The following is a 13,734-nucleotide window of genomic DNA, read 5'->3' as shown; positions in this document are numbered from 1 at the left end:
CAATCGAGAGTTTCCTGTAAGGTGTATATTGTTAGGAATCGATTAAAAAATTACTACTGAGGCCATGAAATAATAAATGCTATCCCTGAACAGAAGGAGTAGACTTAACTCTATTGCATATCTTTATTGAAGAGGAGCATGACAAAAGAATGGATTTAATGTCAGTTAAAATAGTAATGGAATCAACTTCTGTGGCGAATGTGGAAAATGCCAATAGAAGATTCAAGCACCCAAGAGTTGTAGTCAGGATCATTCTTAAAAATAGCCCATGCAAAAAGTAAATGAACTTTAATAATGTGACAAGGGAGAAAAGGTATGGGGAATGCAATTGAATATGACATGTACCCTATATGCTGTGATAAACTAGGAGATATTTTAACTTAAATACTATATATTAACCAAGAGATATACTTAAGCCAGCCATTTAATGGCAGTTTTGTTTGTACATACAGCAATCAATCATATGGACTCCTGAATTGTCAGTAATTGTTTTAGTAATATGAGGGCTCTCTGTAAATAATGATTTGAATGAAAAGCAAATAGAAAAATATGATACATGAAAAATATAAAATTTTCCTGGAAACAAGTGCAAACTATGCACAGACATTAATTTGTTTCCTTACTTGTAGGATGAAAATAGAAAAACTAATGGAACTTACTTATTTACCACCCTACCCATACTATTCTGTACTTCTTTTTTTGTCCAGTCTTGGACCACATTTATATACTGCTTCCTTCGGTTTCACTTCCTGTCAAGTCTTCTATCATATTGTTCTCTGTTTCAACAAACATTCTCTCAGTATAACCCTCGCAATACAAGTATTTCAATATCATTTAATGCTGGTGCACCCAGTTCAAATTCTGCCTTGACCAACTTGTCCAACCTTATCCCTCCCATGTTTGCAGCAACTACTTCTCAGATTACTCAATTTGTTTTACTGTATTTATGAATACATAAATGTTGGAAAAATGTTTTTAAATGCTTACCTACACCACTTCATTTGTGCCCTGATGGTTGCCATAGCAATGATTTAATGTACTAGGTCTATAAAATTTTTGCCAACATTAAAGGAAACAGACTAGGGAGCATATCTTAGAAAATTAAGCATTTGCCACTAAAGTGACAAGACATTATTAGGAGAATATGTTTGGGCAAAATACATTGACTTGTTAATTAGCATTAAGAAAATAGGACTTGTTCAATTTAGTACTATTTACAGTGGTCAATTGCCTAGTGTACATTATGATTTATCATTGAATTTAAAATTCATAGCACACTTAGGAAATTAATTATAATTATCTTAAATTACAAACTGGATTCCTTGTAATGTCAAATAACATTTATTTCTTATGAATGATAATCTTAAGGTTGATTTCATGAAATGACCACATGAATTATTCCAATTTTGAAATGCTGTGTTACCAACTCAAATAGCTTGACAGAGCATTAATTGAAATAACTATATCTCTTGCTACTTACCAAAGATTATTGTGTTCAACCTGAAGGCTGGTTTGAAAGGCAAAGGTATAGTTAACCTCACACATACCCCTGTCTGTCTGCCTACTGCCTGTAATGTCCTAGAAATACCTGGTATCTGTGAAACCATACAGCTGGTCAAAAATTGAGGGTAGCCACAGGTATATCATTTGGCATTTAACACTGACCCTCTGTACCCAGCACTCAACTTGTGGGCTACCACCTCCTTACTCAACTTATATATAGATATGTAAATGGTAGGAAATATTTGGTTTTGAATGAATGTGTTGGCATAATTATCAAAATATTTGCACCATGATAAAATACACATCTACTTCTTAAGTTAAAAAAGTGCAAGAAGTGTAAAAACTATCATGGCTATCTCCATCATTACAACTTTGCTATTTGAAACTTCTATAAAGTTTATAATGGAACATGCATACCTTTTGGCATTTTTAAAATTTAAGAAAGTAGCAATGAATCTAAAAAAAGCCAAAAATTAAATGTGCACATGAGTTTAAAGTTAAAATTTTCCTCAGATTTATTGAGGATATTTAAAATTCATTGGAATGTATCAAAACATTTTTCAGGCTGAACAATAAAACCACATTTTTAACAGTCATTAAATTTTTTATCTGTTAAAAATGATGGTTTTACACATGAATTTCAATAACCTTACCATTACTGCGATGAACACTGTAAAATCTATTTGACTGAAAATATATCCAAACAGCATCACAGATATCAACCTGAATTGTTAAGACAATACACTTAATTCCTTTCAGAATGGGTATTTAATGACAATGACCAAGAATCCATTTTCCAGGATTCATGCATCCAAGGGTTCCTGAAGTCACCTCTAGTCAATGCTCACTCATATCTGGTGTATCCAATGAGTTTCCAGGGAGTGAGAATGATTACTCATATCTACAGTACACAACTCGCATATGAAGTAAAAAATATTTAACTTTTTTTAAATAAAAAAATGGTGTCTGGATGGCAATCATGGACATTCCATTAATTGGATTATGCCAGATGCTCTTAGAATTGTTCTGGATCAGAAGATTTTAAATTACCATCAACTATTTCTATTAAAATGATGCTGACACTACCAAAAGCATTGTGATATTTACTATGTTTCAAGTTGTACCAATTTAATTAAAAAGGAGTTTTTGAATTACCAAGCGCATGGATGGAAATCATGGACTGCTGTAGAATAACATTAGAGCCTCCTTTACAACACTACAGATTCTGCCTTGAATTTAAAACACACTAAATAGGAAAATTCACAGTTGCACCATTCAATAATGTGTAATAAGTAAACAGTGAATTACTAATATCAATTGAAAAGCAATGAATTGATTATAATGTCTACTGAAATCATTGATGCAGGGTCAGTGAAAAATTGTCTATTAAATTAAAAGATTATCTGAAGACATAACCAAATGCATACCAGTCTATAAGTATCAGGAAAATTTGCTGAACACACACAACCCTTATTTGGACACTGCAGAACAGTGAACATTGAAATATTAAATTAGGTTCTGAAAAATGCCTACAATGACACAAAGGAAAAATTAAAGTCATGGTTTCATGTACCATGATCCCATTGGTGAAATCATTGAAACGATTTGTGAAATCATGAAATCATTGAACAGATGGCAGTTGTCAGAGCTAGAAAAAATATATATCAAGGCAATACTCAATTTTTAAACACACAATATATCACGCCTTAATTTTTTAGAAATATTGTCAAACCGAACTTATTCAATGAAAATTCTACCAAAGGATGCTTATTTTCTTGGGTGACATATGGCTATGTTTATAGTAAAATGGTTCACGGACTCTGAAAGGGCAGATAAACAAAAATCATGTTAAAATAATTAAACAGAGACAAAAAAAGCTAAAACAATGGCAGGCTTGTTAATGAACATATAAAACATTTTATTAACTTTCAAAGATGAAAATAACAAAACAGCTTGCCTAGCCCACAAACACTTGACAAATCAATGCCAGAAATATATGACCAAATGTGACATAACAATTAGGTTATTATGATACAATTCCAGCATAAGCAGTCTTGGGGACTAAAATAATACGTTGTTTGCATTTTAAAGGCAAAATGACAATAAAAAATACTCAAAAGGATTCCATCCCCTGAAAAAATTCTTCTAATACATCAATTAGCATTAACAGGAGTAATACTACAACATCATGTCTCTTTGTTACAGAATATAAGAGATCTACAAAAAGAATGTGTTGACACACAAAATTTCCTTCCTCATAGATATAGTTCAGTTTCTAATGGCACTAAGTCTGGCTAGAATAGGGCAGCTGAAGATGAATACATCAGGGTGCATATATTGTCCAAAAATAAAGCAGATAGCCAATCATCACATACTTTGCACCAAACTCACATTAAACAAACCGACATAATGAAATTAATTCACACCATGCTTTTCCAGAAATTAAAAAATAAAATAAATGCTAACACTGCAACATAATGATCTCATATTATCCAGGTATTAAAAGAATAAAATTACAGGTAAGTTGGCCAAAATATCAAATCTTGAACACAATTACCTTAAAAAATCTTCAAGGCCAACCACTATAACAAATAAAATCATTACTTCTAATTTCTTAGCCATCATCATAACAAAATTAAGAGATATTTGGCTATCACAAATCACTTCCTTCAAAAACCTTCATTATCTGAATGCGAATCATAGTAGACTCTTAAAGTTATAAACAATACCACCTAAAATATTTCCTATGCCAATTTTTCCCTAGGCAACCTCCAGTGGCATATTTTTAATTGCCACAATCAAGTCAATGCTTGGTACATATTTATGCCAGTCAACCGCTCATAAAATCAAGACACTCACTCCCAACATCACAGCCTTATTTCTTTGGCATTACACTTTAAACTAAAACTATAAGGGGTAACTAAGAGGTTCCCTCAATGCACAGAATTGCTGCATTCCAAAATCATTAGCAGAAATCAATGTTTCCGCCCTACTTTATTCATGGCAAATTCCTTCATGCAACTTGCATGAATTGAATGAAGGTATGCCAGTAAAAATCCAAAAACTTAGGTAGATTCCATTTGTGATGAAAAATTTCACAACTTAGTTCCATGTAAATTAACCAATATAAAACAAATCATGGGAAAAGTACTACCACATTATTATTCATGACATAAAATATTTTCTGGATCTAAGGACAGCAGAAATTTCAAAATGTCCCAAAAATACTAGAACACTAGTTCCTCCCAATCCAAGGTTAAAATAAAAACTGACTTAGTAAACACAATAATGTATCAGATCTTTTTCAAGAGCATTGCTGGCTCAACTAAGCTCAACGACTTTACCTTAAAACTAATAAGAATAAAAAATTGTACACCCAAACAGATACTGCAAGTATCCTATGGGGTGTTTAAACAATATGCATTTAGGAAACATACTATCCAACTAACATTTGTTCCACAACTTAAGAATGACCTCCTGCATTGAAATCTCCTCATCACAGTTCACATGGATTGAAATTAATTTTTACAAAAAATTTTTCTTGATAGCATAACATTAAATACTTAGGTAGAATTCAAATTGAAAAAATGTAATAGCTCAGCATATTTCCTGCCAATATTTCCATTCATTTGCTATTAAAGTCAGATCAATTCCAATGGCTCAACTCCTAAATTATCGTGATTCAGAAAAAAGCATTATATTCTCCGTAACTAAAGGTTTACGTTAACAAACTTTCATTTTATTATGGCATATATTTTTAGACAACATAGTATTAATTAATCTCTTAATAATGAATATATGAGCATTTTTACTTACAGTCAAACCTTGAACTAACACACCCTTAATTTAAATTTTCCACAAATTAAAAGAATTTTTTTATGGGTCAGATCCATAAAAAATCAATGCAAACAAAGCCGAAAATGTACGCCCCTTAAACCTGGAGATTTTTGACAAAAACCCTATATCTTTCAAAATTATATTCCAATCTAAGAAAATCATGATAATTTTTTCACTGCAAAACAATTTTGATGTGAAGCTGGAATTGGATGAGTGTTACGGAATGCATTTTGCCAGAGTGTTGAGTGAGAATGAAATCATACCACAGAGTGGGGAGTGAGAACTTTTAATCCCTAAATGATCGCCCACACAGAATGCTATCATTATTACACTCTTAAGGTTATTCATGTTTTGAGTTAATGGATTCAATGGTCACTCAATTTAGTGCCATTAGTCACATTGAATGGGATAGAGGAAGAAAGAGTGATGTACATAAAAGGGAAGTGAGCAAAGTTTGCTTTGCTCTCACAGCATGCAATATATATATATATATGCTGTATGTTGTGATAGATGTCTTACAGGTGTCTAAGAATCAAACTTAAATATTTTCCACCCTTTTTGTTTTCCAATTATGATGGAAATCATGCAATTCATGATTTAGCAGAAGGGTCTGTTCAACTTTAAGTTTTTTATTTAATCTAAGAATACCTTATTTGTCCTAACATTAATTTTTAAAAATCTTTGGTTGCACATACTCTTCTGCATTCGTTATAAGTCTAAAAAAAATGAAAAACATAAAACATAATTGTAAAGTTCAACATGTACCTAGGAACATATTACAGAACATTTATAATTACAGTTTCAGGAAGAAGTGTGACCTAACTTCTTCATACAGGGAATCTATGCACCCATCGTGTAACTACGGGAATTAGTTGCCCTCCTACAGTGCCGGCAAGTTCAGTGTTATTCTTAAGGAATAAGTTTTGGAGGTATTACAGAATATGAGAGAGATCCAAAATTGAACAGATCTTTTGCTTGTCAAAGAGAAAGAAAGAATTGCTGAAAATTGATCCCAACAGTTGAACAGCCTTAACATTTTTGCTGCCCATTTGGCAAAAACAATGATTCCAGACTCTTTGACTGCAGATATTACTTCTACCAAAAGGATAGCAAGGATGAATACGCAAGTTCTTTGAAGGCTGAAATAGTAGAACAGATTGCTTTCATTTCCTTCTCACACCATGGACCATGAAAAAAGTACCTCCCAAGCTACCTCACTTGACCTACCTTTCATCCTCTGATCCACATACCCATCAATGTGGTCAGAACCTGAATGATAAAGCAGCGGCTTGACTGCCATTTAATTGAAAATCAAAATACAATACTAGTCAACAACCTTCCTCTGGGCCACAACGGTGGTTATGTGGACGATAACTTCTGTATGCATATCTTCTTGGAAGGGAATAGATTTTAGAAATGGAAGTAAAATGCTTTTGAAGGAAAGGGGAACAAAATTATAAATGAAAGAATAAGACAGGCCTTTTTGTAAAAGGAAATTGAAATAACTTTTTCCAGGCGACTCCACCTACCTCCATTAGGCTTCCCTTCCATTTGCCTCAGCATTGATATGAAAATTGTAACAAAAGCTGAAGAATTATCTTTTCCAAGTTCAAAATTAATTTTTAAGATGCTAGTTCTTTTGGTTGAATAAAAAATATCTCATTTCCTTCCCTACTTTTCTCATTCATTTGGATTCCTTCCATACCTTCTGCACTTTATTGACTAAAACTTTTTTTTTGGTGTTAGTCCATCCAACGTTGTTACACCCAACTCAAGCCGGAGGGAACACCTTTACTTTTCTTTTGTTGCAAGCAAAGGCTGAGAATTTTTATTTTCAGCCCCACATGCAGCAAAGAAAGATGAAGAAGCTGGAGAAGAATGGGGACGGAGGTCAGAGGCTGAGGTGCCACAAGTAGAAGTTTGTCCCTGAGAGAATGTGGAATCATTGTTAGAAGAGCCTGAAATTTCAGAAGTAGGTAATGTACTTGAGTCAGGTGACACAATTGTAAGAGGAGCTTAAAAGAAGACAAGAAGAAGAGGAAGGATGCCCAGATGATAAGGTTGAATATGATAATGGAAAACAGTCTGAAGAGAAAGGAAAGAGCTGCAGAGGTAGAGAGATGAAGAGAAGTGTTGGAAAGGGATGGCTGTGGTGAGGATTTTCAACAGGGTGGTACAAGAGGTAGGAATAGGGAGGACAACACATTCCCATTCAGTTTACCCGATGGTTTGTAGGTAAACTGGTTTTCTGCAAAAAGCTTGCTGCACATCCAAGACCTTTTGAAGACTTGGCTGATAGGAATATCTTCCAAGACTTCATTCCTGCACAATGTTCTCCATTGCTCCGCCCTGAAATTAGAAAATCAGTTAACAATGCTGCTGTTGTAAATAGGTACATTTAAATTAGAATACAAAGTAATTTTTTGATAATATTTACATATAGAAATGAGAGAATCCTAATTTGTCTGAAGACACTACAGTGCAAGCAAATAAATGTGAATGGCTAATATACTGAATTAGATTTACATCTGGGCAAAATCCTCACCATACTTGACATACTTTCCGTCCCTAATTCAAGGCAATTCCTACTTAGGAATGCAACACCAAACCAAGAGATCCCTGGAGACTTTTTATTTCTAAGGCTGTTCAAGGCTAAGGAAAAAGAATAAGATGGACAAGAGACTGCAAACCATGATTGGATGGGGTGAGGAAGGCCTCCCTGGACTGGGGCCCCATGCCAAGGACTTAAGTTGTTTACCTTATCAATATCAGTAGAGATCAGTACACACAATCCCTTGTCCTTCCCACTATGTGGCCACACTTTCATGGAGAAACAGTAACGTACCTACCACCTTCATTACTTATGAAGGCAGTATTGTTTGCAATTGAATTGAAAAAGAGGGAATGCTGAAAAACACATTTCCCCTGTATAATGTGCTATGTTGAAAAAGAAAAAAGAGAAAATTCAAGGCAGAAATAATATACACAAGGAACACAAATCAACCTAATCATTCAGTAAATTCCAAACATAAGTTGGAGTTGCTGCACTAATTCATTACGAAAAGCAAATGCATGAAATATTTCATGAATCTATAATACAATAAAGTGTACACAAGTTGGGCCTTTAATAAGGGATTAAAAATAAATATCTTATTTGATTGGAATCGGAGTTCTTACCTTTGCAAAGCCTTCAGAAAACAATATTTCTTTGCATCCTCATCACAGCATTTTACATCATAAAAAGGGAATTCGGGGTTAAAACATGGAAAGTGTATTTAGGGACTTTAAATCAAATAAGGCAGTGAGGATAGATAACATTCCCATGGAATTACTTAAGGATTTAGGAAATTATGGACGATAGAATTTTCATGCGCTCAGTATTGGGAATTGAAGATTGGTTTCTTGCAGCGTTAGATATCAGGTTGTGCTTTATTAGGTGAAGCAGATATGCGTATCTTTGATCCTCCTCTTTTCAAGACCTTTAACATTCCGTGGCCACTCAACATCTTGTGTCCACTTTTTCAGCCTTCTTTGAATTTCTCCAAGCTAACATTTAAAATTTCATCATTATGTCTCCCTTAATGCCCACCATATTTTCTCAATTATTCTCCATGCTGACATAAACAAAGCCTCCCAACTACTTTCATCCTCTTGCCTCCAGAGGCAAGGCAAAGTTTTGGACCCACAGAGCACTACAATTTATATCAGAGCCTTTACTAATGTCTTCTTTGCCCTTATTTTGATTATCAGTCATAATTTTCATGCTTATAAATGCTTCTTCCCAATTTAACTTTTTTCTCAATGTTGCCATTACTTCACCTTTTTTCTCTAAAATACATGTACTACCCAAATATGTGATCTTCTGAACCTGCCCTAGGTGATTCCCTTTAACTTTAAATTATAGCGTAGCCTGCCAACTTTTGATTATCTGATTTCTGCAGTTGTCTTGTGGTTAATCCAAATCCCCTACTTCTTTCATTACTAATAAAGCACTAAAAAAGAAATGCATGCGATTTTTTTTGTTATTGGGACATAATCGGAAACTAAGAGCTGGCATGGAAAAATGAACAACCTCCCCTCCTGATGTGTGAATTCATGCCTAATGGATTAACCTCAGGTGAACTCTACTCACACCAGACAAAGACAATATCTACGTCAACTACTATGGGATATTAAGGACTAGAAGATTAAAAAAATATTAAAATGGTAAATATATCACAGCTAAATGTTTTACTGATGATACAACAATTTCAACTACGGGTGGACTTTAATAACCACCTTTGATCACCAGGGTAACAATACTTATGCACTTGCCTTATGAACTTATCATGATGTCCTGTGTCTAATGTCTGACAACGCTAACATTCTTATTTCCTCAGCCTCACCTCAACAACTCCTTCACAGTAACATTTTCTGGGTCACCCTTCACATTGGTGACCCAGAAAATTCATTTTTGGTCTATTAACAATTTCCTCAGAATGAATACTGATAAATCACAAGTAATACAATTTGCTTATAAGAATACTCCATTCCAAGTGTTGAAAATACCATTAGTAGGTAAATAGTTGCTTCAGGTTGAGTCAGGGAAATTTCTTCGTACGCATTTCAAATGTCATCTTTATTGGCTTTCTCATATTGATATTCTCTTAAAGAAACTCAATCCAGTGTGTTCCCTAACCCGGAAAATCCATTTTAGTGTTTCTAATAATGTTCTTCTATCACTATTATGGTCTGTATTATTCTCATTTTGTTTCATATGTTATTTCCTGAGATTCATCCCCACAGGCCATATCCATTTTTAAATTACAAAAAAAAGTTGTACAATTGATAGCTAATGTTAGATATGATGCCCCAAGTCTTCCATTATTTAGACAGTTTAACCTTTTACCTCATCTGTGTATTTATATTTTTACTACTGTAGACCACAGGAATGAACCTAAGACTTCCCCACTAATGCTGAAATTAACAATCACAGTGCCTGCAATATAAACAATCTACACGTCAATTTTGTGCGCACAAGATTCACCTACCAAAAGCCCAAGAACATGGGACTTATTTTGTACAATCAACTTCTTTCTTTTCTGAAATCTAATACATGTTTTGTGACCTTTCAGAGTAAATTAAGATATTTTTTATTTGAAAGAATGTTTTAGTGTGGATGAACGCCTGTCTTATAATCAATGAATGTGTCTGTGTTCAGCTTGAATTGCGTCCTCATGTTTCTATTGTTTTACATACACAGATGTGTATTCTGCTTTGAAAAAACCTATACCACATGGTCTGCTGGTGAATAAATGATGATATGATATAATGCACAAATAAACATTCTTACTACTATTAATTTGGAAGCAACTTTTCAGATAAATAAAAAAAAACATTTCACAGCACTGTTTTAGAGCTCATCTCAGCTTGGCTATAGTAATACTTGTGCTGGCGCGTAATGTCTGAAAATGAATCAAATTTATGGAAAAGCCCATGGTCCATGAAAAATCTCACACGATCCATTTACATTAATTTTGCTGGAGATTTCAGTTCTGTAAACCTCCATGCATTCATATAACCTCAACATTTAACAACTGTAACATACATTCATGCATCCATGATGCACAAACTATGGGCAACTTAGAAAAAAAGGAGCGTATTATGCGACCCAATACTTCTGAAGGCAAAACTGCAAAATCCAATTTTAATGAAATGTTATTTTTTCGAAGGCCATTATTCCAGGAAGGAATAGGCAAGCTTGTTTGATTCTGTCTAGCATCAAAAGTTTTCATTTATTATACCAAGGCACATGGTCTGACCTTCTGACTAATGTATTCGATGACAATTTGGCATTCACGAGATCTAAATCCTAGAAAGATTGCCAGTCACCTAATGAGTGAAAATATTTTACCGGGTTTACTTGATGAAGGATGACAATGTGGCTAAAACAAAATCACCTTTATATCAAATGAATCGGCATCAAAAATAAACAGTTTAAACTATAACCTTATGTGATTGAAAAACACAAACTTAAGATCATTAGGCATATTTATCTTATTAATTTATGCAGATCATTCCTTTGCAAAATTTTTACGATGAAATCTGTTATTATGGAAAATCTATACAATATGCACTAGGCCCCAAACAACCTTGGAAAAAAACATTAATAAAAGCATGCATTGGTGTCACAAATTGCAGTCAACAAGGTGACCATTATTGGATAATTGGGACGATTAGAGTAATTCTATGAGTGTAAGGATGATCATCTGAAGGAGGTAGATTTAGCGGGAGGAGAGGAAAAGGTCAACTTGCATTTTCATGCTTGGGCTTGTGTATATTAATTTTTAAACTAAATTGAAGTGTTGTGTTATGATGATAGCATCACCACCAGCTCCCTACAATGATTCTTAAAGCAGAGTACATGTACATGTCCTCTAAAACAACATTAAAGGCAATACCAAACATTAAAAACTATAAACACGAGGTTTATAAACTAGAGACATAATAGGTTGTTGTTGTAGATTTATAACCATAAGAATGCTCAAGAAGAGTAGACAACAAATAGTTGTAATTTGGCTATTAAATGGACCCCATGCTATTTGTTCATAATTTTATGTTAATAATCGACAAGGAAATTTTCAGTGGTATAAATCTTGTGATTCGGTTAGTCGAACTACTTCGAAAATGCTTTTGCCAATTGCTACTGCTGTTTTTACACTAGTCACTGATATCAATTTTGGTGGAAATTTTTGAATAGCTGGCTGTCTACGACAAAAATGGTAAATGAGAAAATATGCTTAAAAAATTATGTTAATCCTTAAACAGTTATCATGCAATTTAAGGAAAGATGACCTCGAATGCTAATTAATGCTTTCTTCTTACCTGGATTCTGTAGCCATCCCAACCTTCATTTTTGCACTGCACCACCTTCGGGGCATAAGCATGACAGCAAGCATTTCCACCTGCACAAACATGCTTTGGTATAGGTTGCGTGTACCTTCGACTGGCAGCCATTTCATTTTCGTGCAGGGTGATAGCTTGCAAATCTTCTATTCTTATTTTGAGACAATACATATCATCTGCGAAAGTAACGCATTGAGAAATTTAGGGGGTTCGAAAACAAGTGGTTTATATCTATTCCTGGCCATGGTCATTAAAGATATCTAAACAGATATACAACAGAAGCCCTCACTATCCCAAAAATAAAAAACAATGAATGTTCAAAATCATTTTTCGATACTTAGAATTGTGAATAAATTAGTTTTGAGGTGTACGACAATTACGACAAAGGTGCACTTCAATCTTCGCCGGTGTCATGACTATATAATGTCAAAGCTTCAGTACCTCATCAAAACTTACCGCAGAGGAACAGTAAGAATACTGCCAGGGTAATAGCAATTTTTGATGCCGGCATTATTTTCCGGTGAAAATATGCACTAAAATTTCCAACTTGGTGTACGATGAATGGACTCTCACTGGAATACAAGAGTAGGTTCACTAGTCACAACGGCAAACCTTTGGATGGAGACCGAAGATTAACCGACACAACAACTGGTAACGATATAAAGCGACGAGAAAGAAAATCCCGAGAGCAATTAGGCCTTCTTAAGCACACAAGTTGCTTGTATTCAGAACAAGTACGCTATGACTCCGGCGACAAACAATGCAATAACGGTACACATAAAAAGTTGTCCAATGAGAGAACACATCCAAGAGAGGGAACTTCAATTTAAATTCTTGCGTCGTCATTCATATCGCCTGAAATTTATCTTATATCTCTTGTACCATAACCTTAAGGAACATTATTCACCTTACCCGGTCAACAACATGGGTTAAATATATCACAAAGGATACAAAATTATGTGGCTAAATATTGTATGGAAGGGGCCATGCTATAATATACCGTCATTAAATAGGCGGCTAAGTTTTGACAAGAGAGGTTATTGGAAGACTAGATATCCGAGTTAATTACCAAATAGCCAAAAGCGCAATAGTAATTTACTCCTAGATTATTTGCGCACAAGCCATGGCAACAGACAAAATGGAAGTTAGACTGAACTGGCCGTCAACGAAGATCCTGAGAGGGCGATTATTCACAAAGGAAGTGGGAAAGAAATTCACTGTAAATGTGATCACTACGTTAGCTAAAGGATTTTCTATGAAAATAAATTTTTGTATCCACCCATTATATGGCATCACTTTTGTCCTTTCACAGTCCTTCAATATAAATGTTGAAATCATTTCTAACACAAGTATTGAAATCTTGAGTTTTTATTTATCGCTTTACAAAGGCCTTCTGGAATCTAAATTCCCTCAGAATTCTATTTTGCACTCTTGGTTGGCCTATTCTGGAAAATAACTTCACGATTTGGGGTCCTTCCTAGGAAAGCTACCAGAGCTTAATTCAGAGTT

At 34.2% G+C, this 13,734-nt stretch overlaps 1 protein-coding gene across 1 annotated transcript; it reads right to left on the bottom strand.

Annotated features, from left to right (window-relative positions):
* Positions 1-3,397: 3,397 nt before the first annotated feature.
* On the bottom strand, positions 3,398-12,972 carry LOC139694628 (store-operated calcium entry-associated regulatory factor-like). The gene is made up of 3 exons (XM_071593111.1): positions 12,682-12,972; positions 12,205-12,401; positions 3,398-7,689 (listed from the first exon to the last, which is right to left on the bottom strand). Exons 1-3 carry the CDS (start codon positions 12,734-12,736, stop codon positions 7,657-7,659), a joined length of 285 nt encoding a protein of 94 aa, XP_071449212.1. The 5' UTR covers positions 12,737-12,972; the 3' UTR covers positions 3,398-7,656.
* Between the last annotated feature and the right edge of the window lie 762 nt (positions 12,973-13,734).

The sequence above is a fragment of the Hetaerina americana genome, unplaced genomic scaffold, assembly GCF_022747635.1.
Source record: "Hetaerina americana unplaced genomic scaffold, ioHetAmer1.1.p SCAF_51, whole genome shotgun sequence".
NCBI classification, from domain to species: domain Eukaryota; kingdom Metazoa; phylum Arthropoda; class Insecta; order Odonata; family Calopterygidae; genus Hetaerina; species Hetaerina americana.
Note: the sequence above shows the minus strand (reverse complement) of the source record. Positions and strands in the feature narration are given on the sequence as shown.